The sequence below is a fragment of the Erythrolamprus reginae genome, chromosome 4 (genome assembly GCF_031021105.1).
Source record: "Erythrolamprus reginae isolate rEryReg1 chromosome 4, rEryReg1.hap1, whole genome shotgun sequence".
Lineage (NCBI taxonomy): Eukaryota > Metazoa > Chordata > Lepidosauria > Squamata > Dipsadidae > Erythrolamprus > Erythrolamprus reginae.
In genome coordinates, this window is record NC_091953.1 from 16,103,043 (window position 1) to 16,130,358 (window position 27,316).

Here is a 27,316-nt window from a genome sequence, read left to right on the forward strand (position 1 = left end):
GACGCAGGGAATTCTGGGAGTTGGAATCTCCCGCCCGGCGAGAAAGCTCTGCTTGAGGGAAAGCACCTTTGGCTTCTACCTCCCCCTCTCTCTCTCCGAAGCTCCTCCCCCTTCAGCGCCGGAGCTCGGTTGCCGTGGCGACGAAAGCGGCGTTGCCGGTTGCTAAGATGGCCGCCCGGTGGCCGCGCGGCTCCGGAGCCCGCTGAGGGGGGGCTTTTCCTCTGGGTGCTTCCGAGGCGGCAAGTCGGGGGCTCGCGGGGACCTCCCGCGGCGGATGGTCGGAAGAGCCCCGAACGCGAACGCCCGAACCCTGTCAAGACCCACCGACCGCGCGCCCGGGGCGAATGACTGGGCCTGTGTAGGACGGAGGAAGAGGATGGCGGCGGCAGGCTAAGGGGTGGATGGAGTTTGGCGGCGGAGGCGGCGGCGGCGGTGCTGGCTACTACCCGGGCTCCTGGAGGCCGGCAACCGCGGTGGCGGCGGAGCGCAGCAGCCCGGCTTTGGCGAGGGCGACCACGGAAGTTGTCGCTGCTGGCGGAGCCGACCTCTCCGCGATTGCTCCAGGCTGGAGGAAAGGCTTGTCGGAAAGTGCCCCGCCGCGGGGACTTGGCCGCCGGTCCTTGAACGCTTTCGTCCCTTGCACGTATCCTCCCGGGTAGCTTGGATGGCAGACGGGGGGGGGGGGCGGGCAAGGCGGGTCGCGTTGCAAACTGAAGGAGTGCCTGTTTTTTTGTTTTTTTAAAAAAATTTAACTCACAGGAGCGATTTTTAAGCCCTGTGGACTCCAACTCCCAGAATTCCCAGCCTATTGGGGGGATTCTGCCACACGAATCCCAGCGACCGATTAGGTCCCACAGAATTGGCCTTCTCCTGTCCCGTCGACAAAATAATGCCGTCTGGCGGGACCCAGAGGAAGAGCATTCTCTGTGGCGGCCCCGGCCCTCTGGAATCAACTCCCCCCTCCCTGAAGATCAGTACTGTCCCCACTCTCCTTGCCTTTCGCAAACTCCTAAAAACCCACCTCTGCCGCCAGGCATGGGGAAATTGATTACCCTCGGCAGTCCCGTTTTATGTATGGTTTGTTTGGGATGTATGATTGTTTTTAAATCAAGGGTTTTAACTGTTTTATTTTTAATTATTCGATTTGTATTGTATATTGTTGTTGTGAGCCGCTCTGAGTCTTCGGAGAGGGGCGGCATACAAATCTAATAAATAAAGGGACCCAGGGAAGAGCCTTCTCTGTGGCGGCCCCGGCCCTCTGGAATCAACTCCCTCCCCCCCTGAAGATCAGGACTGCCCCCACTTTCCTTGCCTTTCGCAAACTCCTAAAAACCCACCTCTCCTGCCAGGCATGGGGAAATTTATTACCCTCGGCAGTCCCGTTTTATGTATGGTTTGTTTGGGATGTATGATTGTTTTTAAATCAAGGGTTTTAACTGTTTTGTTTTTAATCATTGAATTTGTATTGTATATTGTTGTTGTGAGCCGCTCCGAGTCTTCGGAGAGGGGCTGCATACAAATCTAATAAATAAATAAATAAATTCATTATTTGGAATTCCAGTATTTATTTTATTTATTTTTTCAAGTACATATTGGTAGTATACAAACATATAACAATGTCTACATGATACTAGTAAAAGAGAAACATTAGGACAGGGGACGGAAGGCACTCTGGTGCACTTATGCATGCCCCTTACGCAGTAGTGGGTTCCTGTCGGTATGGCTAATTGTGCGCAGCTCTGTGGCTCTGGCATGCGAGCGTGGATTTGAGCACAATTTTACTTCCTGCACCTGCTGAAGTAGCAAAATCTCGCATGGAGACGCATGTCTGCGTGTGTTTTGATGAGGTTTCTTGCTTCCACGCATGCTTCCGTGCCAAAACTCTTACCGAAACTTGTGTGTATGTACAACTCAGTGTGAGATTTTGCTACCTGCACAGGTGCAGGAAGCAAAATTGCGCTGGAACCCGCACTTGTCCACTAGAGCCGCGGAGCTGTGCGCAATTAACCATACTGGCAGGAACCTACTACTGGTCGTGCGATCCCCTTTTGCCGCCTTCTGACAAGCCAAGTTAATGGGGAAGTCAGATTCACTTGAACAGCTGCAGTGATCCACTTAACAAATATGGCAAAGAAAGTTGTAAAAACGGAGCAAAGCTCACTTAATAAATTTCAAACTTAGCAACATAAATTTTGGGCTCCATTGTGGTTGTAAATTGAGGACTACCTGTTCTTGGAGTTCAGGATTAAACTGTTATTGTTTCATAAATATGTTTATGGTATCTTATCTGCAAGAAAACAAGCAAGTCCAGAGAGCATCAAGAAGCCATTATTGTTTGGATTTGTAGAGGTATATTTTAAGCCAAGCACCGTTGTTTCTAAGGGTTCCTGTTCTATTCAAAAGGCATTCAAGATTTAGGGGATATAGAAATATTACTTGTATTTATTTGAAGTTTGTACCCAACAGGTGATTAGATGGGGAAAGAGTATGCTTTCATAATTTGGAAACAGAATAAAGAACTAGAGGCTGGGCAGTGAAATTAGAAGAATGATTAAAGATGGTAAAACAATTTGTGACCAACTTAAATTGTCTGGAAAGGATACAAAATTATGAGTACTATTTCTATTAACATTTCATGATTTTCAGAGTGTGAATTTAAGGAATAAGGAATTTGCAGAGAGAGTTAAGATTTTTGTAAATTTAAGGCACAGGACGGAAAATAGAAGGTGCAATTCACTGCAGGTAATGCAGTATGATGCAAGTTAGCCTTCAATGATCAAAATGTGACAGATTCATTTCTAGATTCTGAATTGACAGTAGCTAAGCAGAAAATGGATCTTACAATTATAGGATAATGTCAATTAATATGTCAAATATCTTTTGTAAAAAGTTGAAGAGAGTAGAATACAGTACCTTGTTGGTTACATGTAGCACACAAAGAACTTGTCTTTGGTGTATATGCTCTCAGTGTACATAAGGAGAATAAAATACATTCATTAAGAATAAAATGATACAACAGTGGTAGTCAAGGTTACTAATAAGCTATCAGTTCGTACTAGGAAACAAAAACAATATAAATTGAAAGATACAAGCAATATGGTTATAGTAATAACTGAGAAGAGATAGATACTAGTAAGGAAGAGAAGAATAATAGTAATATAGACTTAGTAAATTATTTGACAGTGTTGTGGGAATTAGTTGTTAAGCAGAGTGATAACATTCGGGAGGAAATTGTCCTTGTGTCTAGTTCTGATGTGCAGTGTTCTATAGCGTTGCCTTGGAGTAGAAGTTGAAACAATTTATGTCTAGGATGTGAGTGGTCTGTATACCGTATATTTTCACAGCCCTCTTTTTGACGCATGCAATATACAGGTCTTCAACGGAAGGCAGGTTATCAGCAATGGTTTTTTCTGCAGTTCTGATTCTCCTCTGAAGTCTGTGTCGGTCTTGTTGGGTTGCAGAGCCAAACCAGACAGTTATAGAGGTGCAGATGACAGACTCAATAATTCATCTGTAGAACTAAATCAGCAGCTCCTTGGATAGTTTGAGTTTCTGATTTGGCGCAGAAAGGACATTCCTTGTCATGCTTTGATTCATTACGAAAGGAATTGAAACTCAAATTGCCAGGATGATCTAACATAAACCAGTAGTATAACTGTACTGTATCTGTATGTATGTATATACTGTACTGTACGTAGCCCTGGTCATCATTTCTGAAAAGATACTGTTCAGCTAAAAAAAAAGGCAAGCAAAATCACTAGAGGACTAGAGATGCTTCCATATAAAGAATGTAAAGAAGTCAGACCAATTAATGGAGAACAGGGCTACTCTAATTTCTAATTGTTATTAAAACTAGAAGTTTATATTCTGCTTTTAGGATTTTTGTTAAAGTTCCTTAATCTCATAATCAGAAATCTAAAAGTTCTTCTGGAAAGAGATTTATCAAAAGAGCGTCATGAGTTGCTAAAAGATCAAAGATTGTTTCGTAATCGAGCAAGAAAACATTCTATAGAAACAAATAAAAGAAGGAGGTATGTAAATAACAGGCTTGCTTATTTTTTTACAGTAATGCAGATTAACTGTTCTCTGTGTATATTGACTTTCCAGTGTGGTATATGACAGAGTAAGTAGCAGCTTCACACAGTTCAGTTCCTTTATAAGAAAAGAAGTGTTTTGGATCTTGATTAGGTCTTTTTGAGTGGCTCTATTTAAATCAATAAAACTTTTATATGAATACTCACTGGATAGTGATCTTTTGTAATCTTAAAATCATGACAATGTATTTTGTTATATGATTTTTATAGCCACTTATTTACCAAAGGTGATGTAAGGTGGTATACAATCATTAAAAACACAAAAATTAATTGTTAATATATTTATTTTTATGATTGCAAGGTGCAACATGCGTCATAGGATCTTTTTCAGAACTATCTTCTATGGTAATAGCCCTGGTTTATTCAGAATAAATTTTCATGATTAAAAAAAAATCAGAAGGCATACATTTGTTATTTCTGGAATACTTATTTTCAACCACCCCACAGATACTGCTTAAACAAATTTCTGTGGGTGGGATGTATTGTGCCTTCAGATAATCAGAATTTTCTAGATTTAGAGCTTGTTCTGTAAACAATGTTAATTGTCTTTAGACCTTATATTACCGTCTTATATTTTCTCAAAACATAAACATAAAGTTGAAGAAATAAGTTTTTAAATGAAATGGACTCTAAATGACACACTTAAATGTAGTTATTATTATTAAAAGCTATAGTTTTTAAATAGACAACTCGAAGAAAAATGGAAAGAGAGTGAAGAAAAAGAACAAAAATTTAGAGAACAAATATTGCTGCAGAGGAAACTGAAGCATCAGGAAGCAACTGAAAAATTCCAGCGCAGCCATATTTCATCTTTGCAGCGCAAAAAAGGTGGGTAAATTAATTGTGCAGTTTAAATATTCTTTACAATATGACTTGATGTCAGTTAATAGAGATATTGTTGTTATTTTGTGCCTACAAGTGAGTGTTAACTCTTGGTGACTCCTGGGTTAGTGCCTGCAGTTTTGTTGGTAAGATTTTGAAGTTGTTTCCCATTGCCTCCTTCCAATGACTGACAGTATAATTGACTGAAGGTCACATAGCCACCTTCAGGACCAAGGCAGAACTAGAATTCATTGTCTCCTGTTTCTAGCCTGATGCTTTAATTGCTACATAAAGCTTGCTCTGCCAGATGAATATTAATCAGTCAAATACATTCCTGGTCCTGGAGAATTCTGTAGAGTGTGTTTGAGATGTACACAAAGATGAAATACTTTCATTTTTTCAAAAATAGAATATTAAATTAAAACAGCAGTGAAATTATGTAATATCAGAGGATAATTATGGTAGCTTGCTGCATGAAAGCTTTGAGTTTCATTATTTTCTTGCAGACATTTCATTACCGTAACGGGGTAACATCATCAGTGCTAGTAAGGAGTGCTGTTTGCTGTCAGTTTATAACTTTCAGAATGGTTTTCTGGAGTGTGGTTTTTGCATGGTCTGCATTTGGATGTACAGTGGTACCTCTACTTAAGAACTCAATTCGTTCCATGACCAGGTTCTTAAGTAGAAAAGTTTGTAAGTAGAAGCAATTTTTCCCATAGGAATCAATGTAAAAGCAAATAATGCATGCAAACCTATTAGGAAAGAAATAAAAGCTTGGAATTTGGGTGGGAGGATGAGGAAGAGGAGGAGGACAGTCGCTGCCCAGAGCGAAGGGACCGTTTCTTTTCTCTGGGCACTGGCAGAGGTTTATTCCCTCTCCAAGCTCCCAGAGAAAGGAAAACGCTCTGTTCGCTCTGGGCTGCCAAAGCCTCCTTAAGCACCACCGAAAGGCTCCTCTGGCAGCCCAGAAAAGCTCGAGATGGCCGGGATTGAAGGGGTAATGCTAGGAAACTGGCCGGGCCTTCATGCCGCTCTAAAATTTCCTAGGAAATTTTTCCGGGCTCAGGTTCTTAAGTAGAAAATGGTTTTTAAGAAGAGGCAAAAAAATCTTGAACACCTGGTTCTTATCTAGAAAAGTTGTTAAGTAGAGGCATTCTTAAGCAGAGGTACCACTGTATCTTTGAGCAATAGAATGTTATAGCTGTTGATGCCCCTACCCAGCTGAAAGATAGAAAAGTATAGGGTTAACCCTACCTGTTGAGGAATATCTGTCTGTCTGTCTGTCTGTCTATTTGCCTGTTTCCACTTATGAGAACAGGATATCATAGGGTGGATGAAAATGGTTCAGAGAAGGAAGCTGGCAGATATCCTGAAGGTGCTGAATGCCAGCCATCAGCATTGATGTTAATGACCAGTCTGCTATGCTTAATTAGGGCTTGACCAGGATAACGCTCCTGTCCTAGGAAATGAAATGGCTGAAGTTGGGGTTATTAGTGTATTGAGGGAGTTGGGCAAGCAGAACGATTGCAGTGGTGATGCACGAGAGGAGATAAGGGGATTTTGGAGAGGAGGCCATTCCTGGGGAATGTGGTACAAAATCTGTTACTGCACCTGTGTTACTGAACCTGAGCACAGAAGAGCCTCCTGTGCAATTCCCTGCATGAGTTGAGTTTTACTAGAAACTATTATTATTTTTTATTCATTTTTTTACACCGCCCTTCTCCTTAGACTCAGGGGGACTTACAATATATTATCAATAGCACTTTTTAACAGAGCCAGCATATTGCCCCCACAATCCGGGTCCTAATTTTGCCCACCTCGGAAGGAAGGAAGGCTGAGTCAACCTTGAGCCGGTGATGAAATTTGAATCGCTGACCTACAGTGAGCTTTAGTGGCCTGTGTACTGTACTCTACCTGCTGCACCACCACCCTGGCATTAAGCAATAGTAGCTGTAACCCAAGCCTACGTATGGTGCAAATAATAGTGCATGGGAACACAAATAGGCATTTTTAAAATAAAATAAAATAAATGCTGATAACTATGCATATGGTATTAAGAATCTGATATTTAATCAAATGTTTTGCCTATTTTTCACTACAGTACAGAGAAAGCCAGAAAATAAATTGGACGAAGCCCAGAAATTTCATGTTTCAGGATTACCATTATCTAGAGTCAGTGGAAGGTAAATTATTTTATTTAATTCAGAAATAAGATCGGTGGGACAGCAAATGATGATGAAATAATAGTTGCAAAAAAAACCTGACATAGATTACCAGTAGCTAACATTATGAAACTACAGTACTGTGCAAAGAAAGTAGAATAAAGAGGCTTGCTAATACAATATTTCACTGTGGTTATTTTTATACTCACAATGAGATTATCACGATTATCTAGGTCCTCAGCAGTCTGGATTCAGGCCCGGCTACAGCATTGATGGATGATCTCTGGCGGGCCCAGGACAGGGGCTTGTCCTCTGTCCTGGTGCTTCTTGACATCTCAGCGGCTTTTGATACCATCGACCATGGTATCCTTCTGCGCCAACTGGAGGGGTTGGGAGTGAGAGGCACTGTCCTTCAGTGGTTCTCCTCCTACCTCTCCGGTCGGTCGCAGTCGGTGTTAGTGGGGGATCAGAGGTCGACCTCTAGGTCTCTCCCTTGTGGGGTGCCTCAGGGTCAGTCCTCTCCTCCCTGCTATTTAACATGTACATGAAACCGCTGGGTGAGATCATCCAAGGGCATGGGGTGAGGTATCATCAATATGCAGATGATACCCAGCTATACATCTCCACCCCATTCAGCGAAGCAGTGGAAGTGATGTGCCGGTGCCTGGAGGCTGTTGGGACCTGGATGGGTGTCAACAAACTCAAACTCAACCCAGACAAGACGGAGTGGCTGTGGGTCTTGCCTCCCAAGGACAATTCCATCTGTCCGTCCATCACCCTGGGGGGAGAATCATTGACCCCCTCAGAGAGGGTTTGCAACTTGGGCGTCCTCCTCGATCCACAGCTCACATTAGAGAAACATCTTTCAGCTGTGGCGAGGGGGGCTTTCGCCCAGGTTCGCCTGGTGCATCAGTTGCGACCCTATTTGGACCGGGAGTCACTGCTCACAGTCACTCATGCCCTCATCACCTCGAGGCTCGACTACTGTAACGCTCTCTACATGGGGCTACCTTTGAAAAGTGTTCGGAAACTTCATATCGTGCAGAATGCAGCTGCGAGAGCAATCATGGGCTTCCCTAAATATGCCCATGTCACACCAACACTCCGCAGTCTGCATTGGTTGCCGATCAGTTTCCGGTCACAATTCAAAGTGTTGGTTATGACCTATAAAGCCCTTCATGGCACCGGACCAGATTACCTCAGGGACCACCTTCTGCCGCACGAATCCCAGCGGCCAGTTAGGTCCCACAGAGTGGGTCTTCTCCGGGTCCCGTCAACTAAACAATGCCATTTGGCGGGACCCAGGGGAAGAGCCTTCTCTGTGGTGGCCCCGACCCTCTGGAACCAACTCCCCCCAGAGATCAGAATTGCCCCCACCCTCCTTGCCTTTCGTAAGCTACTTAAAACCCACCTCTGCTGCCAGGCATGGGGGAATTAAGACTTTTTCTCCCCCTAGGCCGTCACAACTGTATATATGGTATGCTTGTATGTATGTTTGGTTTTTATATATTAAGGGGTTTTAAATTTGCTTTTAGTATTGGATTTTATTGTATATTGTTTATGATTGTTGTTAGCCGCCCCGAGTTTTCGGAGAGGGACGGCATATAAATCCAATAAAACTTGAAACTTGAATCTCTTAGCTTATTTGCTTTAGATATTTGCTATGTAGAACTTTGAAATACTACAGATATTGCCAAGATTCCTTTTTTTACAGTTTTAGTTGTTATGCTGGCTGTACTCACAGACTCTTCTGGCAAACTTGATGCTATTTATCAAATCCTCTTTATTTCATAAGATGGTATTATCTTTAGCTCTGAATAAACCCCTGTGTTCTGGATAATTTAAAGTTCTTATTTATCCTGTTTTATTATTTGATCCTTACTAGTTCATCATTTCAGATATAACATTGAGCATATAACAAAGTATGACCAGGTGGGGGTTCCTACTTACGGTTGCTACTGGTGCAATGCGCACGCAGCTCTGGGTGATCGGCTGGTGGGCGCACACAAGATTTTGCTTCTGCGCATGCGTAGAAAGAAAAATCTCACTTGGATGTCCGCACCCGCCCACTGGTTACCCGAAGCTGCACACGCATCACCGTTTTTACTCTCAGTTCATAATGTGGCCCTTACGTCTAAGGAACCCAATACTGAGTATGATATTTTGTTCATAAGCCTAATATATTTATCCAGAAATAACAGCAATGTTTCATTCTTTCAAGCTCTATTGGGCCTAATTCCTCAGCTACCAGAAATGGTCCTTTTCAATGGAAACAGAACTCAGCAAAAGCTATTTATGATAGATCACTACAGATAAAAAACAGGATAAACCCATGCAATGGCCAGCTCCTCCTCCAACAAAATCTAGATGAAAAGCAGCATCAATCACAACAGCATTCCGGTGACTCTCAGGTATGATTGCTTTTAACTTTTGATTCTTAAAAAAAGTATTCTCAAAATATCTAAGCAAGCATGCTTAATATTCTAACTGCTTTTGATTAATTCAATAGTAATATGCTGACTTAAAACTAGAAGGGTTAATATAACCCTTTCTCAAATAATAAATTTAGATTGTAGTTTTTAAATACCTACTGCAATATTATACACATTGTTTTGTATTGCATGTTGTGAGCTGCTCCGGGTCCTCGGAGACGGGCAGCATACAAGTCTAATAAATATTATTATTATTATTATTATTATTATTATTATTATTATTATTATTATTATCTATCTGATTAATATAATCACCAAAAAAGAAAACATTTGCTTGGAACGTAATACCCAACTGAATTTCTGCTTTTGAATGTTTGGGGAAGCACCCTATGTTTTTTTTCAAAGTTTAGTGAAGTATAATTTTTCAAAATTTAGTGAACCATTAGTAGATTTAAAATTAAAAGATGGCCTTACTTTGAATAGATATTTAAATACTCAGACCCTAAATCATTATCAGTGGTGGATTGCTACCGGTGTAGTAGGCGACTCCACACCGCTAGTGCCGGTCCTTCAGGCATCACCATATTTTTTTCTTGAATTTTTGGTCTTATTACTTCCTGCGCATGTGCTGAAGCAAAAAATCGCCAAAATCTCGTGCACCCACACATCCCCTCATGCACTTTTTTGCTTCCTATGCATGTACAAAAGCAAAATCACGCTGGAGATGCATGCACAAAAGCTTAGTGTGCGTACGCATGCAAGAATCATCATGCTGTGCGCGCAGCTCATCAGTAGCACCAGGTAAGAGGAATCGACCCATGATCATTATTTGTCAACTGTGGCAGCTTAAAGATGGGATAGCACTTGTATATTTCCTAGTATAAAACGTGTATTATATCTATTTTAGCTTTTCTGTCCTACCGGTATTATTTATGTTCTACATTTTTGATGGGGTGCTTTTTGGGGGTGGTAAAAATTTGAGCTGAGGCGTTGGAAGGGGAAAAGTCTGCAGTCGGTTAAATTATAAAGCAATACTGTGACAATCCTTCCTTCCTTCCTTCCTTCCTTCCACCCACCCACCCACCCACCCATCTATTCATTCATTACAAATTGCTGATTTTTTGGTAATGAACCCTACCTAGTTTTATAACTATAGATGATCATTCCTTTTCTGATTAGTAGACATATTGAGATATAAACATATAGTTAAATGAAAACACAACCAAGAAAATATTGAAATTGTTTCCCCAAATTATAGTTATCTTATTTTTCAACTGTTACAAATTAAGGACCATTTTTGTTAAATATAGGTGAGATTTGAAAAAGTTCTTATGATTTTTATAGACCTTTCTATGGCAGTATAAATACTGGAAGATGTTTGGTTTTGTTGCCTTCTCTCATATCATCCAAAATCACTGGATATAACAGTGGACTACATGAAGAAATACAAAAATAAGACTGTAGATTATATTTACTGTATTTTTCAGAGTATAAGATGCACCTGATTTTAGAGGAGGAAAGCAAGGAAAAAAGTAATCTGAACCAAATGGTTTAGTAATAAATTATTTAATAAAATATAGAAACATAGAAGATTGACGGCAGAAAAAGACTTCATGGTTCATCTAGTTTGCCCTTATACTATTTCCTGTATTTTATCTTAGGATGGATATTTGTTTATCCCAGGCATGTTTAAATTCGGCTACTGTGGATTTACTAACCAAGTCTGCTGGAAGTTTGTTCCAAGCATCTACTACTCTTTCAGTAAAATAATATTTTCTCATGTTGCTTCTGATCTTTCCCCCAACTAATCTCAGATTGTGCTCTCTTGTTCTTGTGTTCACTTTCCTATTAAAAACACTTCCCTCCTGAACCTTATTTAACCCTTTAACATATTTAAATGTTTCAATCATGTCCCTCCTTTCCCTTCTGTCCTCCAGAGTATACAGATTGAGTTCATTAAGTCTTTCCTGATAAATTTTATGCTTAAGACTTTCCACCATTTTTGTAGCCCGTCTTTGGACCCGTTCAATTTTGTCAATACCTTTGTATCCGTTCAATTTTGTCAATATCTATATATCAGTGTAGCAAAATACTTTTACAACCATGTACACCTTTTACAAACTTTAAAATTGACAGCTTTAAGACTTGTGGATTTCAACTCCCAGAATTCCTCCTCCAGTCATGCTAGCTCAGGAATAGGAGTTGAAGCCCACAAGTCTTAAACTTGCCAAGTTTGAAAACCCTACACCCCTAACCCAGGGACTTCAAATTTGACAGCTTTAAGACTAATGGACATCAACTCCCAGTCATGCTACATGAAGGCAAAAACAGTCCAATTTTTTTTAAAAACTGGCCATTTTTAACCTATTTTTTCTCAAAAATGGGGTGGACAGAAGGTCTGGGAAGCCTGGGAGCTCCTGGGTATCTCCCAGCACTCAGGAGGTCTGCAGGTGGGGTTGGGTCTTCGGGATAGCAAAAATAGCTGCATTCGGTGTATAAGATGCATCGACATTTCCACCGTCTTTTTCAGAGGAAAAATGTGTGTCTTCTACAGTGATACCTTGTCTTACGAACTTCATTGGTTCCCGGACGAGGTTCATAAGGTGAAAAGTTCGTAAGACGAAACATTGTTTCCCATAGGAATCAATGTAAAAGCAAATAATGCGTGCAAAACCATTAGGAAAATCCAAACTTTAAGGCTTAAAAAAAAAGCGGCAGGCTGACAAAGTGAAGGCTAACGGAGTGGAGACGGACAGCGAGGAGAAGCGAGGAATGGTGGTCCTAACAAAGACTAATGCCACCCCAAATCTCTCCCAAAATCGCCCTTTCAAAACCTTCCTAGGTTGTCCCAAATTCCTCCAAAAATCGCCACTGCAAAAACTTCCTACCTTGCCCCAAATTCCCCCAAAAATCGCCACTGCAAAAGCTTCCTATCTTGCCCCAAATTCCCCCAAAAATCGCCACTGCAAAAGCTTCCTATCTTGCCCCAAATTCCCCCAAAAATCGCCACTCTAAAAGCTTTCTATGGCACCCAAATCGAGGTTCTAATAAAGGCAAATAGAGTGAAGAAAGGCAGCAAGGAGAAACGAGGCATTTTGAAAGGAGATGTGAGTTTGGAAGACTTTGGAAGTGATTTGGAGTGGCTTAGGAAGCGTTTGGAGTGGCGATTTTTGGGGGAATTTGGGGCAAAATAGGAAGCTTTTTCAGTGGCGATTTTTGGAGCGGTGTAGGAAGCTTTTGGAGGGGTGATTTTAGCAGCGAGATGGGGCGAAGGAAGGAGCAGGCTAGGGGGGAATTTGGCAGCAGGATGGGGCGGCTGCGGGGAGCAGAGGAAGCGGAGGGCTAGAGGGGAAAGTGGCAGGGAAAAGGGGCAGCTCCGGCGTTCCCCGCCTCAGGTGCAAGCAAAAGGGGGCAGGGAATTCCCATGCAAGCAAATGGGAAATCCCGGCGGTGACAGTCACGAGGCAGGGGAATCCCTTCGGCAGTCAGAGAGCGCATGCTCAGTACGAGAGGGCAGGCGCAGTAAGAGAGCCCATGGGCCCGGGCTCAAGTTCGTAAGACGGAAAGGGTTTTTAAGACGAATCAAAGAAATCTTAAACCCTGGATTCGTATCTTGAAAAGTTCGTATGACGAGGGGTTCGTAAGACTAGGTATTACTGTACTCTGAAAAATACAGTATTTGTTGCATTTTATTTTGTTCTCTTTGACTTCTATGTTTGCCATTCCATAAGCCAAGCCAAATTATAAATACTCAAAACTCCTTTTAAAAAAAAACAGTAAATCAATCTATTCCTACCATTAATATAAATGAATATAGATAACACTATAAAAATAAATGTTATTCATTTTCAAATCTCAGTGCAGTGTTATTTTTGCATATTTATGAATGCTTTATATTTTAAAATAACTTTCTTTTTTATTTTTTCAAGAAAATCCATGTTCTATAATAAACATTTATGGAACTGGTAGCACCTGCTTGATATGTTTAATAAGTTCTCTTTTGTAAGTAAGAAAAGACAAATATAAAAATGCAGTTAAATTTTTATAAAATGATATGACTGTAGATCTGTAGGTTAGCAGTTCAAATCTCATCACAGGCTCAAGGTTGATTCAGCCTTCCATCCTTCCGAGGTGGGTAAAATGAGGATCCGGATTGTGGGGGCAATATGCTGGCTCTGTTAAAAAGTGCTATTGCTAGCATGTTGTAAACCGCCCTGAGTCTAAGGAGAAGGGCGGCATAAAAATTGAATGAATGAATGAATGAATAAATAAATAAATAAATAAATAAATAAATAAATGATATAAACATTCTTAATTTCTGTTTATTGTAATTTCCCAACAATAAATATACCCTAAATATTCTTGCTAGGTGACATAATTACTGGCTTTGTCTATCACAGCCAATTTAATGCATAATATTATATATAAAGTTGTAGCATCAGAGTAGAAATATTGTCATGGATAAATAATGATGTGAAAATGGAAGAACTGTAGGCATGAAGTTTAAAGATATGTATATGCCATTGGTTAATGTTGAAAATTCTGGCACCCTAAAATTGTGGCACATAAAAATGAAGTTGTGTAGTGTCTAAAAGAAATAAACCAGTCAATTTTCCCTGAATTACTGCCCTATTACTGTTTTTTATGAAATTTCCAAGTTGTCTCTGAAACTGCTTTGATGCAATTGTGTTAAATTGTTTTTGTAATTTATTTATTTTTCTTGCACAGGATTTTCATCAAGAAATAGATGAAGGGAGTGTTTGCAGTGTTGACAGCCTTGAGGGTAAAGAACAAAATGGAAATTTCATAGCACCATCTTTATCTACTCAAGAGGAGTCTTCCATCCAGCATCCAGAAGGATCAAAGAGCAAAAATAAACATTTCTCTGATGAACACGATGATCCTTTTTCTAAAAATCAGCATGTGAATAATTGGCTTAGAAATTTAAAAACGTCAACTATTCAGACAGCCTCCCCTTTCCGCGATATTTTAATTAAATACAATGTTGTCCCACCTGATGAAGGCAGATGCAACCCTGAGCTGAAATCATCGGTGCCAACTTCATCTGAACAGAGAGTGTCTGAGACATGTGCTTCTGATGGTAATCTAACTTCTGTACAAAATAAAACAGAAGACAAAAGCATTCTGTTGCTATGTCCATCTTCAAATGTAATTAGCACAGGGGATCCTTTACCCGCTGACAACCCTACAGCCAAACTGAATAAAGTATGCACTGCCCCTAATCCTTCTCCCGCAGCCTCAGAACAAGAGAACTTTGAAGGTTCTGAAAACAACAGAACTTCGTCAACAGAAACTCTCAATCCCAATGTAGATTTGTCTAATCAACAGTGGAATGTCGCTTCCTATTTCAGCAACAGCTTCTTACTTAATTGCATGCAGAAGGGGAAAGATATCCATACAGCAAGGTGTACTGAAGATACAGATTGTGTAGCTGAAGGTAAATGTGAAAAGCATCCGGACCATGTTAATGCTGAAGCATCTACATCTAAAGAGCCTTCAACAGACTATGCTGAGCAGCACAAAGACAGCGAAGAAAAAAAAGAGGCTGAAATTGTTTTACCTGTGCCCCAAGGAGAGGTAGCAACTAATTCATCTGACCCTGAGCAGCAGAACAGTGACAATATGTGTGAGAAAAAAGTGATCAAACTGCCAAAAAGCATTTTAAAAAAGGAATCTAAATACGAACTTAGCTGTTTCAAAGCAATGGTAGTAAACAGAGGTATCAAATTTGGACATCAGCCTGTGACTTCTATTAGAGACAGTGTTGAATTGGCAAAAATAAAAGGGAAAGACGGGGAAGTTCAAAAGAATTGTAAAAAGCTTAGGTGGTTTGATGAAATTAACAGAGTAGTGGAAATTAATAATGAAAAAAATCCAGAATCCTGTGTTAGTGATTTAGCTCAGGCACAACCCCAAGCAGCTGGCTTTCAACTTAAAACCACTGCTTCTAAAACTAATCTACGAAGTATTCCCTCCTGTTTGCTCAATTCTGTTTTTCCAGAAAATAATTCAGAGAATTCTCAATTATCTGCCAAACTTGCTACTGTTGGAAACTCAGAAAGAGATAATGCAGTACACAATACCTTGGTGCCCAAAGGATATCATATTGCTAAACAAGCATGGATAGCACCAAGAAATGAAGAAATGATACCTTTTATTTATAATTGTGATCCTAAAAATCCAAAAGCTAATCCACGGAAAAGCAGAATGAAAATGAGCAAAAGACCAAAATCTGCCAAAGTCCCATCATCGACCATAATAACTAAAAGTCGGAAGAGTGCCCTTATCCGACCACAGTCTGCTAATGAAGCTAATAAGATTGTAAGAGCTCCAGGCAAAATCGTCATACCTCACCCTCCCTGTAAGCCTATACAAAGCAAAAAGCCAGATGAAAATCCTACAGATGTCTTATGTCAATCATCGAATGTGTGTAAGCCTTCTACAGATGCCGACAATAGTCAGAGTGACAAAAATCTTTTGCCTGAATGTCAAGCTTTGGCAAGAGGTTATACAGACGATCCTTCAACTTCCGGTAGTGCTTACCATTCTCAAATAACAATGATCAGACCTTCTTACAGTATATACACCTATGAGCCTTTGACAAAGTCAAAGTGCATTATAAATTCAATTCCACCAGTTGTCCACTATGGCAATATTTCAAGGAGAAGTCCCATGTTCTCAGAAAATGGATTATGTCCGGATCGTATACCAACTGATGAAGAAATCACAATTTTGTGGCAAGGTGTACATCGTGCATTGGTTCAAAGGGATGGTGCTGCTGGTAAGATGCATCTCAATTTTTTAATAATAATCATTTAGGTTTCTGATTTTTAAAAATGTGCAAAGAATCCTTTCATGGTGAAAGAATCATTGAGGGGCACAGATATACCAAAAGAGACAACTTTAATTCCAATTCAAAGTACAGTGGTACCTCGGTTCTCGAACTCCTTGGTTTTCATACATTTCGGATACCGAACAAAATTTTCTGCAAAAATTTGCTTCGGTATCCGAACAAAAATTCGGATACTGAACAGAAAATTTTGTTTACTGTCCGAAATGTGCGACCAGGGCAGCTTTGCAAAGCAGCTGCCACAAGATCTGAGGGGACGGGGTGAGAGGGAATGGGAGTTGGGATCTGACATGCCCCTCCTGGCCGCCCCCTTAACAACCTCCGAGTCTCTACCATCTAACTGCTCCAAGCTGCAGGGAGGGTAGGGCTGGCTGCAATACCGGCAGCTTCGGGGAGCTCCTTTCCTCAGCGGTTCAGTTCGTTACCTCCAGGCAGCTGCCCCAACTTTTTCTTTCCCAGCGGCGGCGGCTCCGGCGGCTTCCCTTCATCACATGACGTTCCTGACGCTGCTGCTGCTCCTCGAAGGGAAGCCGCCGGAGCCGCCGCTGCCGGGAAAGAAAAAGTTGGTGCAGCTGCCTGGAGGATTTTCCCTTCAATCTTAAACTCTGTTCTGTGGATCGACACTGGGTGCCAAATGCCTACCATATTATAGTGAAAAAATAGAATCCAGCAACAAACGCTGCTTATATTTTTTAAAGAAAGTTAATATCTCAAATTTTAAAAAAATAAGAGAGAAGGATATGTCAGCTAATATTTTAATGGCTTTGTTTTTTTGGGAACTGTACCTTCTGGTTTTTTTAAAAAAATAATTGCATGGTTGTTGTTGTTGTTGTTGTTGTTATTATTATTATTATTATTATTATTATTTTATTAGATTTGTATGCCGCCCTTCTCCAAAAACTCAGGGTGGCTCACAGAATAAATATAGAAACAAAGCGTACAAAACAAATCTAATACATTAAAAAACTATAGCTAAAAACTGTATATATATTAATCAGACAATCCAATCACACCATACATCACATTTATTGGTCAGGGGGGCAAGATCTAATAACAGACACTGAATACAAATAGTCCTTGAAATTATGGCCAGAATGTAGCCTACTTATACAGGGTGTCAAGCAAATTTGGAAAACAGGGAAATCAGGAAATAATCAGGGAAATCGGCAGCTTGGGAATTATCAGGGAATTCATTAAAAAAATAAAAATAAATCAGGGGAAAAAACCAAAGTATAATAAAATATTTTAAAGTCAAGGAAAAATCATTTTTAAAAAATGGATTGCGTTGCCTGTTAGAGTCAAGCAAAAATGAGCATAACTGTGGCAACAACTTGCTTCTTCAACTACCAATACTTCTCCACGGCTCAGCCGTTTGGTATGATGTCATCTATGACCGTGCCTTAACTAGATCGCAAGTTATAGGGAAATGTCAGGGAAATATCAGGGAATTTCAAAATGCTTTCCCCCTGGACACCCTGGATGATCATGACGGCATAAAAAGGGTCACTCACATAACTGATCTGATTTTATGACTATTTTGCAACAGTTGCTAAGTGAATGCCAAGATTATTATGGAGGGGCGTACGCGGCTGCTGGCTTTTTAAGAAGACCATGTTGGTCCTGATGGGAGGAAAAAGGCATGACATGTATGCATGTGTGGTCAGGAACTCGCAGTGTCTGCCGGAGCCGGCAGTGGGGTTCCACTGTGGGTGAGTGGCTGGACGGAGATGGAGACCTTGGCGGCCGGGATTCTAGGGCTGCCCGTGGGTCGGGAGGCTGTGGCGGAGCCGAGGGGGAAACAGAAAGCTCACTATCCTCTGCCTCAGAGGTTTTTCTGCCCTGGATGGGACGAGGGGAACCAAGGCAATAATATCCCAGATCCTAACTGTTGGTTTTTCTCTCTCTCCCCCAGTGTGTGTGTGTGTATGTAGAATGTTTGTGGGGGGAAGTGAGAGAGAGAGAGATTTTGTCGCTTTATTGTCCCTACTTCACGGATTTTCATAACGTAACGTAACACCCGCGATAAACGGGGAAACACTGTATTAATATTATGAGTAGTGATATTAATAATGTTATGCTTAATAATAGTTATATTTGTTTGTTTTTAATAAATTAAAATGTCGTATTCCTGGTTTAAGAATAACAATTCTGGTGTGCCTTTCGTCCCCTGTCCAATTGTCTTTCCTTTCTCTCACTTATCATATATATTTTCTTTCTTTCATATATCCTCTCCTCTAAGTTCACTTTACCCTTTTATATATATTATTACATGTCTATTTTTCTTCCTATGTATTTGTGTATTGGACAAATGAATAAATAAATAAATAAATAAATAAATAAATAATATTCTCGAACTGAATTATGCTGATGTAATTGCATTATTTTCTGGTTTATTTATTCCTTTCAGGTGATTCACAGCATTATGTTTCCTTATGCAATAATTCAAATAATGGTGACTTGCAGCACGCTAGATCGAATGTGTCTCACATCACTATAGATGGTGGCCATCTGATGAGCAATATGAAATCAGGTGTTAGGGTGAATCCTATTGTGTCTTCCCAACCAAGTGGTAAGATTTTTGTTGCCAGGTTTTTAATGCTGAAAGAATGCCAAAGGATACACTAAGTGCATGTCTTCTGCTCAGTCTTTATGCAACTGAGTAAAAAAATTATTTCTTTTAATTGGTGTCCTATTTAGAACTCTGCCATTTTTATTAGTGTAGGTTATTTTTTTAGTGTGTGAAAAAAAGCTTTATGAAAATGTATAATGGGAATAGGTATTTATATTGGATAAATTGTTAGTGATGCTTTTATACAATAGTTATTTCTTCCTTCACTTGTATATTACTTGGGACTGTTTCTGTTTCTCTTTTTCAAAACATTCAGACTAAAAATGCTGATCAAATTTTTAGAAACCTGTACTAGAATTGAACTGATTATAATTAACAATTTTCCTTAGTTTTCAACTCTGCTTATTGTTGATGACTTTTAGAACCTGCTGCTACTGATAAACCAGAATACTGGTTGGTTGGTTGGTTGGTTGGTTGGTTGGTTGGTTGGTTGGTTGGTTGGTTGGTTGGTTGGTTGGTTGGTTGGTTGGTTGGTTGGTTGGTTGGTCTAACCAAAGCATTCAACCCTTGTGGTTGATATTAATTGAACCCAAATTTTGGATTAAACAACAGATTCTATTTTTGATTTCTTGTAATAAAAACCTATGTTCTAGTAAGACTAAGAATGGCTTTGCTAAGCACTTTGGAGAAATTATGCCTCCTTCAAAGTTAAATAAAAATCAATAATTGAATTATATTTCATTTTTTAGCAAAAAGGTCCATCTGTTGAGAAAATGAGCACTGGTTTTTAATTCTTTATGTTGATTTTTGGGTTAATTTGGGTTTATGTATAATTTGTCTGGGTTTTAAAAAAATATTAATGTATATATAGTATGTATAGAAGTTTTCAAAATAGCTTATAACAAAAACATACAGTTAAAAGTAGCCTGATAAGACAAATTTAAGATAATTAGTTCTATTTTTTTGTGAGGCTTTTGCATTACTTTCAGCCCATTTTGCTTTTGCAAGACGAAAACAAATTAACGAAAACAATGAAAATAAACGCAAGGCTCTTTTAGAACAGAGGAGACAAATGTCAGCCTCTTCGGCAAGGAAATCCACTGGTACTGGACAGGTAGGCCTAATAAATTATTGTGTTAAAATATCAAAAATAGCTTTTGACCAAACATCACATTAAAGTTCCATACGTAAATACAAAATATTTGGAAAAGACTCCACATAAAATAGATATAAAGCAAACTGGATCTAACAATAACATCAAGTTATGATATTTATGTGTATTCTATTTGTACATGCATTAAGAAACACTGCAGTTATTTTTATCAATAGTAACACCATCAGCACACTGCCTTTTTTTAACCAACATTATTTGTTTTCACCTAATGGTACATATTTTATATGTAATCACTACAGAGAGTAAACTGTTTCATGTAAATTATTAAATTTTGATGTGTAAATGTTTATATACTTTTTATGTAAATAGATTTGTAATTCATTTTGATTACATTTTTAAAAACAGCTTGATGATTTTTTTTACATAGAATATATCACAAGCCCCAATTCAAGTGCATTCTCAGTGTATGTTTGAGCCAGTCCGAGTCGCAGGTGGTGTCAATACTTCTGATGAAGGTAATGCAGAATATTTCAATCTTATTTGAGATTAAATAATTAGAGCATCATTCATTTCTGTAGGTGTCATTCTCGATCTTTATTAACTGTAAGGGTTTTGACTAATGCCTAAATAAAATCAGGAGCCTCAAACCATTGTGCAAGAAAAATCCAGTTATATATTAGGACCGCCATGTCAGCATGACCTAGGTCAGTGGTGGCAAACCTATGGCATGGGTACCACAGATGGTGCACAGAGTTATATCTGCTTGCACGTGTGCCGGCCAGCTGATTTTTGGCTCGCACAGAGGCTCTGGGAGGGCGTTTTTTGTTTCCAGAGAGCCTCCAGGGGGATGGGAGAGGGTGTTTTTCCCCTCCCAGCTCCAGGCAAGCCTTTGGAGCCTGGGGAGGATGAGACATGAGCCTATTGGGCCCACAAGAAGTTGGGAAACAGGTAGTTTCCGGCCTCCAGAAGGCTTCCAAGGGGCGGGGGAAGCTGCTTTCACCTTCTCCAGGCATTGAATTATGGGTGTGGGCACTCACGCACACGCTCTTTCAGCACCTTAGGGAAAAAAGGTTTGCCATCACTGACCTAGATGAAGCCAGTTCTGACTTAGAATTCCTCCATGTAGCCTTGTAAGTGAATCTCCAGGCCACACTTTCCAAGGATAGTTTGGGTGATCCTAAACAGGGCTGTTGGGCAACATTCTATGGAGGCAATAAGAAGTGTTGACCCTTTGCTGCTCTTACTGCTACAAGTTTAATCTTAACAGCAGCTTTAAATCATGTTTGGTCAAATTAGTTTTTGTTCTCCCCAATTGTGTACTGAGAATGTGTTGTATTAATTAAAATAAACATTACACTGGAACTTTGAAAAGATGACGGTATGTGTTTCACACTAACTCAGATATATAAATATGCTACTGTCACAGGAACTGAACTAGCCCTTAATGGAGATGATTTCAAACAGTGAATATGATGTGCTTTGAGGGGAGAAAAACTATTAAATGTCTATGTTTCATGCATTCTTTTCAGCAGCCCTCCAAAATGATACTAGTAGGGCTGTGTTTAAGCAGTTGTTTAAAAACGTATTGCAATAATTTCAAAACTTTGAAAGATACATAAAAATGCAATTAAATGCAATCACCACCCCAGATATTTGTAATCTACCTTTCGTAAAAGCTTTTCACAGTATATATATTTGTTCTAAAAGTCAAATGGAACTGCACAGTTCCTAATATTAGAAACCTTGTGAATTTGTCAGCTGCAGAAGGTGAAATTTTGGCTGGTTTGGATACACAGCAACCATATAGGCAGATTGCAGTGCGAAATAGACCGCCACGGCAAGGAATGAGCGCTCTGTCATTTGAAGAGCACAAAGTTCTTCAGTCCCTGGACCGCATCAATCACCGGCTACAGAGTAAGTACGCTGAAAATTATCCACTGAATTGCACCAAGGTGATTTGACAAATCACATAAATGTAAACAAGTATGATTCTCTTTTCTTTTTTTTGCCTTATGTTCATTGCCAAGCAGGAACTTCAGGTCCAAAAGTCACTCTTGATGTGAAACGCAGGTAGGATGTTTCACTTGAGTCATTAAAATTAGTCATAATATATTATTTTAAGTAGGTTTTATTTTGAACTGTGAGGCCAAAGGAGCAGTCTCTAAGTCAGTGGAATTGAATGGCTGCTAAGATGTACTATTTTCCTATTAAAATCTATAGTACTGTTTGCTCAGGTATTAATATGATATATTAGCATTTTAATGCAAAACATACTTTTCTCCTAATTTAAAAATCTACCACCAATCAGTATAATACTTTTTGGGGGTCAGCTGATAAACCCGTGTGCTCCACAGATAAACAAATACTGCTTTACTGTTTAGGAGATCTGAAATTAAACAGAGAATATTAATGGAGAGGAAAAGAGGAAGAAAATTGAAAAAAATTGAAACAGCCATTGCCATTTGCCCTTAAACCCATTTCTATCCAGTTATCTCATTATGTATTAGGAAGACAGGAATAAATACATGTTTTGAGTCAAAGCCTGCAGCTGATTTGTAGTAAGGGTAATTATGTTCAAACAAGAGGACAGGAGGATCAAAATGTAATAAATGTAGGATTTCATTAACATATAGACTTTATTAAATATAAATACAATTAAGTAAATCTGATTAATATCATTTATTCCCTACATTTAGCAATTCTTCCCTTCCATAACATTTTGACTTGTTATTTGATGATAGTGCTTGGAAGGTGGTATGAAAATTTTGTTGAAGTCTTAAAGGTTTATTTATTGTTTGTATTTATTATTTGTATTTACACGCCCCTTACTCCAAAAAGAACTCAGAGTGTCATTTACAACAGTAGAATATTCAGCAATATAAAGAAGAGGAAGAGGAGGAGGAAGGATATGGAGCTTCAGTTCTAAGTCATGTGAAGAATGCTAGATTAGTGAAAGCTGATTATAAATCAGTATCACCTAAACGTTAAAAAATAAACTATGTTGGTTGTTGTATTAGTATTGTGTCAACAGATGGCGGTACTCGACAACCTTGTCATGGCTCAGAATTTCAGCAGGAACATTGGACAGTATTACTGGGATGAGAGGCTTCCAGGAGTGCAGGCTAGAATGGGAAACCCAAAACTGGGTAGACAGTTCATTATCAGATGGCTGTCAAGGCGGATACCACTGTGACTCAAGAGATATTTAATAATTAAATAGTGATTGATAAACAAACCAACATTCTACTTAATTAAAAACGAGTGGTTTCAGAATTAAAATGAAGTTTGATTATAAAATAAAATGCTTTTCACACATGCACCAATTAAAAGATAATACTCTAGATCAGAGGTCTCCAACCTTGGCAACTTGTGAACTTCAAAGACTTGTGAACTTCAAAGCTGGCTGAGGAACTCTAGGAATTGAAGTCCACAAGTCTTAAAGTTGCTAAGGTTGGAGAGCCCTGCTCTAGATCACATAACATTCAAGGGAAAGACCATACAAGCCACAAGTTATTTCTTACCATACCATTGAAGTTTTGTAATTATTTTATACTCTCTTAGATGTTCATGAAACAGTTAACAAAAACCCATCTTCTACAAGTGTTTTGCAGACTATTTCCCCTTTGGTAAGCATATTCATTTAATGTAATGTTAACTAACATTATATTATAAGCTAACTATATTAAAACTTAAGAGTTTCCAGATAACATATATTGTAGCTTGCCACTGTTAGAATTATAATGGAATTTCATTCTCAATCTAATCCACCACAATTTATTTCCTGTATCACCTGGTCACATTTCGAACCGCAAATGTGGTGACTACTGCTATGTGAGAGCCTCAAATCTTATTTTCTCTGTCAAGTGGGAACCCCATACATACCAAATACCATATGCGCTCCTGTATTAATGCTTCTTGTCCTTTCTCTCACTGACCCTTAACTCCCTAGGTCAGTGATGGCTAACCTTTTTTGGCTCTGGTGCGAGATAGCATGTGCATGTGTGCAAACACCCATAATGCAATGCCCTCCCTGCACATATACAAACAACCCCCGCACAACCCCCCATATGGTCCCCCCGCACATGCACACAGGCTTCTGGGAAGCCCATTGGGCTGTTTTTCACCATCCCTAGGGTTCAGGAGGCTTTCCAGAAGCCTGAAGAGAGCGGAAATGGCCAAAAAGAAGTCCAAAAATCAGCTGACTGACACATGCACACTGGAGCTGACATAGGTCAATGCCTCTCGTGCCCTCAGATATGGCTCCGCGTGCCATCTGTGGCACTAGTGCCATAGATTTACCATCACTGCCCTAGGTTTTCAATATCCAGATTCCAGTTAAAAGGAGCAGCAGAAAGAAACCAACTTTAATCATGAAGTATGTGTATGTGTGTTTGATGTGCTATGTGTCTACTTCTAGAATCACTTTATATGGAGAGGAATTAGGCTTTAAAAGACAAAAAACAACAGTCCATATAAAATTAGGCTGTTTGTACACACTGTCTGGGAGAGAGAGGAGTAACTACTATTACGAGTACATAATTTATTACTATAAAGTAAGAAAAGTGTAATACAAACAAAACTTTAATGGGAAAATCAGCAATTTAGTTAGCAACTGAAATAAGGTCTGCATGGAAGGAAAGAAGAGAGGGAGGATGAAATTATTTTATTTATTTATTTATTTAATTAATTAATTAATTTTGTATGCTGCCCCTCTCTGTAGACTCGGGGTGGCTATTTCTTAATAAGGGGGGGGAACCCCTATATTTTTATAGTTAACTTCCATCATATGAAGGAGGGAAAAAACGAGTGAGAAAATCAGAAGAATAAATCACAAATATTACCTGCTCCGATATGGATGGTGGTAGATTTTCAGTCAATTTCCTGCTTGGAAATAGAAGATCAAATTTGAGAGCAGGCAGTCTGGATCCTTCTTGAGTTATTTGCAATGAAAGAGAGAGCACTTGAGCCTTACAGGTTTATTTGTGCAATATCAGCATCTAAGGGAGAACATATTTTGCCAAACTCTATATTGTTGGAGCCCTAACTAAATACAATAGTAAGTAGTAAAGATATGGGTGACAGCTAAGGTGGAGAAGTTGAACTAAAACTGACTCAGACCTCTATTTTAGAATTCCATTTTAATTTTGTTTCCCCTAAATGAAAGAATAGAGATAGCCATAAAAAATTAGACAATTTGACCCATAGATTTTATTTAATGTAACTTATCTAGAAAAAAATCTACCCATGCTACCTGTGGTATGATTAAAATGGACTAACTTCCAAGTAAAATTACACCTGGGAATAGGGAATAAAAAAGAATTAAACTATATTATTATTATAATATGACAAATTTCAGCCTTTGTATTAGAAGTAGATATTCAACATTTGAAATAAATTTATAACGAACTTGTAGCTAAACTGCAGATATTCTAAGTTACTTTATTTCCATGCAAATATTACTAAGTAGGTTGCTTTATTAATTTAGGCTGTAATCTATGTTTGTTTGTTTGAAATAAATTCAATTCGACTCAAACATATATGAAAGTTGTACGATACATCACTTTTCAATTTCTGCTCATCATTATTTTTCCTAGGTTTGTCTTTTGCTGGCTTTGATGTATCAGTATTTTATTTTTCTACTACCATACTAGCAAATATGTTATCCATGCTAACTTGCTTTTAAATTCATATTTGCAAATGGCTTATACATTTCTGTGGTTGTTTTAATGTATATTTTTTAATGTTTTATTTTTATTCTTACAGGTCACATCTCCCTCATATATGGATATAATGCCTCAAATGCAAAGGTATAGGAGCATATTGGATGCCACCCATAACCTAAAGCAAAGAAGATACTGACTTGGCACTAATAAAGTTTGCTGAACTGAGATTTATATAATAAATTCTCAGTTGCTATATTTGTACTTATAATTATTTTCAACGTGCCTTAAATGCTATTTTTATAAAAAAATCTTCAAAATAAAGATGTAACACAAGTATTGACTGCTTGTTACCTAGTTTACATTTAGGGCAAAATTATTTTATATATGCACTTTACTGTAAAATGTATTGTATTTTTTTAAGAATGGAAATACCTCAATTTTAAATGAGTGGCAATGTTTGTAAATTTACTGTAAATTTTAATTAAAAGGAAAAGAAATTATTTTGCTACTGATTAAAATTATGTATGAGTTTATCTCCTAACTTTATGGTTTTCATTAAACGCTAATAAATATCTGCTACATTTTCAAAACACGTGTTGTAGAAAATGAAACTCTTATCATCTATAAAAGTCACCAATTTAATAATTTCTTTCCCATTCCCTATGCTCCTGTTTCAACTGCAGAGGTGATGAGAGCACAATAGTGATAGCACTTTAAAAACTTAGCATAGTACTAATATATACCGGTACCTAGCTCAATTCTTTGAACATATATTTAAAATGAAATTACATGGAAACATACCATAATCTCATTTCTGCAACACAGGAACATTTCAAAAATTGACAACACATCTATTAAATCCATAAAAAAATATGATTCCACTTAATACTTACATCTTTAATAATGGTTTCTCCCAAAGTTGTATCAGCATATAATAAGTTAAAACTAAATGGTTTTTTTAATATTCTTTGGGCAGTTCAATAAACAGAAATAAGATTTTTTACTGAATACAGCTAATATTTTTCATCATACAATACATCAAACAAAGTTTTAAGAGTTCCCTTCATGTACTTTCTTGATATAGTATTGTATTCAAGTATTGTATCAAAACTCCTGCCCACAAAATGGAAACTTAGTAATCTTTTATATCTTTATGAAAATATATCTCTAAAATATTCAAGATTAAGGATCAGCTAATGTATATAGAATGAAATATGCCATCTTGCTCACAAATGAGGTTGGATTTATCCTCAGAGTATTTTCATGGAAGTCTAGCCATCATTTGAGTTATTACAGGTTAAACTCCAAGGTTCTTTCCAACTGATTGGTGTAGAGTCACCTACCAAGGGAAAGGAAACTTTCAAATTAATTTATTTTACTATATTTCAAAGATTAATAAACATATATAGGAGGGGTTCAAAAATCAGTCTTCCAGGTGCTTCTTGATGAATATCATGTGGCCTTAATGCCTTATTCCTTTTAAAATTTATCAATTAATTCCAAAATGTTGTATAAATAATCTAGTACCTTTCTGTATTTTACTGGTTTCATGAAAAAAAAAGTGTAATTTAGAGGTTATTCCTTCTAGG

General features: G+C 38.6%; 1 protein-coding gene across 9 annotated transcripts; it reads left to right on the forward strand.

Moving 5' to 3' along the window:
- CEP126 (centrosomal protein 126) lies at nt 1-26,260 on the forward strand. Of its 9 annotated transcripts, none has more exons than XR_011558929.1 (13): nt 121-643; nt 3,912-4,031; nt 4,780-4,922; nt 7,018-7,099; nt 9,300-9,489; nt 14,239-16,312; nt 18,789-18,950; nt 19,940-20,064; nt 20,492-20,579; nt 21,823-21,978; nt 22,095-22,134; nt 23,626-23,690; nt 25,828-26,260. XR_011558929.1 is itself a non-coding variant. In XM_070749664.1 (12 exons), the coding sequence occupies exons 1-12, from the start codon at nt 402-404 to the stop codon at nt 25,921-25,923; spliced, it is 3,543 nt and encodes a 1,180-aa protein (XP_070605765.1). In that variant the 5' UTR covers nt 121-401; the 3' UTR covers nt 25,924-26,260. The 9 variants fall into 9 exon arrangements, 4 of the variants coding, with proteins under 4 accessions (XP_070605767.1, XP_070605765.1, XP_070605766.1 ...); XR_011558931.1 differs by having other exon boundaries at nt 126-643; nt 19,959-20,064; XM_070749664.1 differs by lacking the exon at nt 22,095-22,134.
- Nucleotides 26,261-27,316: the final 1,056 nt, after the last annotated feature.

Coding starts and splice junctions, on each gene's coding strand:
- CEP126 (XM_070749664.1), top strand. CDS start 402: ATGGAGTTTGGCGGCGGAGGCGGCGGCGGCGGTGCTGGCTACTACCCG. Junction 4,923..7,017: donor ATCTTTGCAGCGCAAAAAAG/GTGGGTAAATTA, acceptor TTTTCACTACAG/TACAGAGAAAGCCAGAAAAT. Junction 20,580..21,822: donor TGTCAATACTTCTGATGAAG/GTAATGCAGAAT, acceptor TGAATTTGTCAG/CTGCAGAAGGTGAAATTTTG.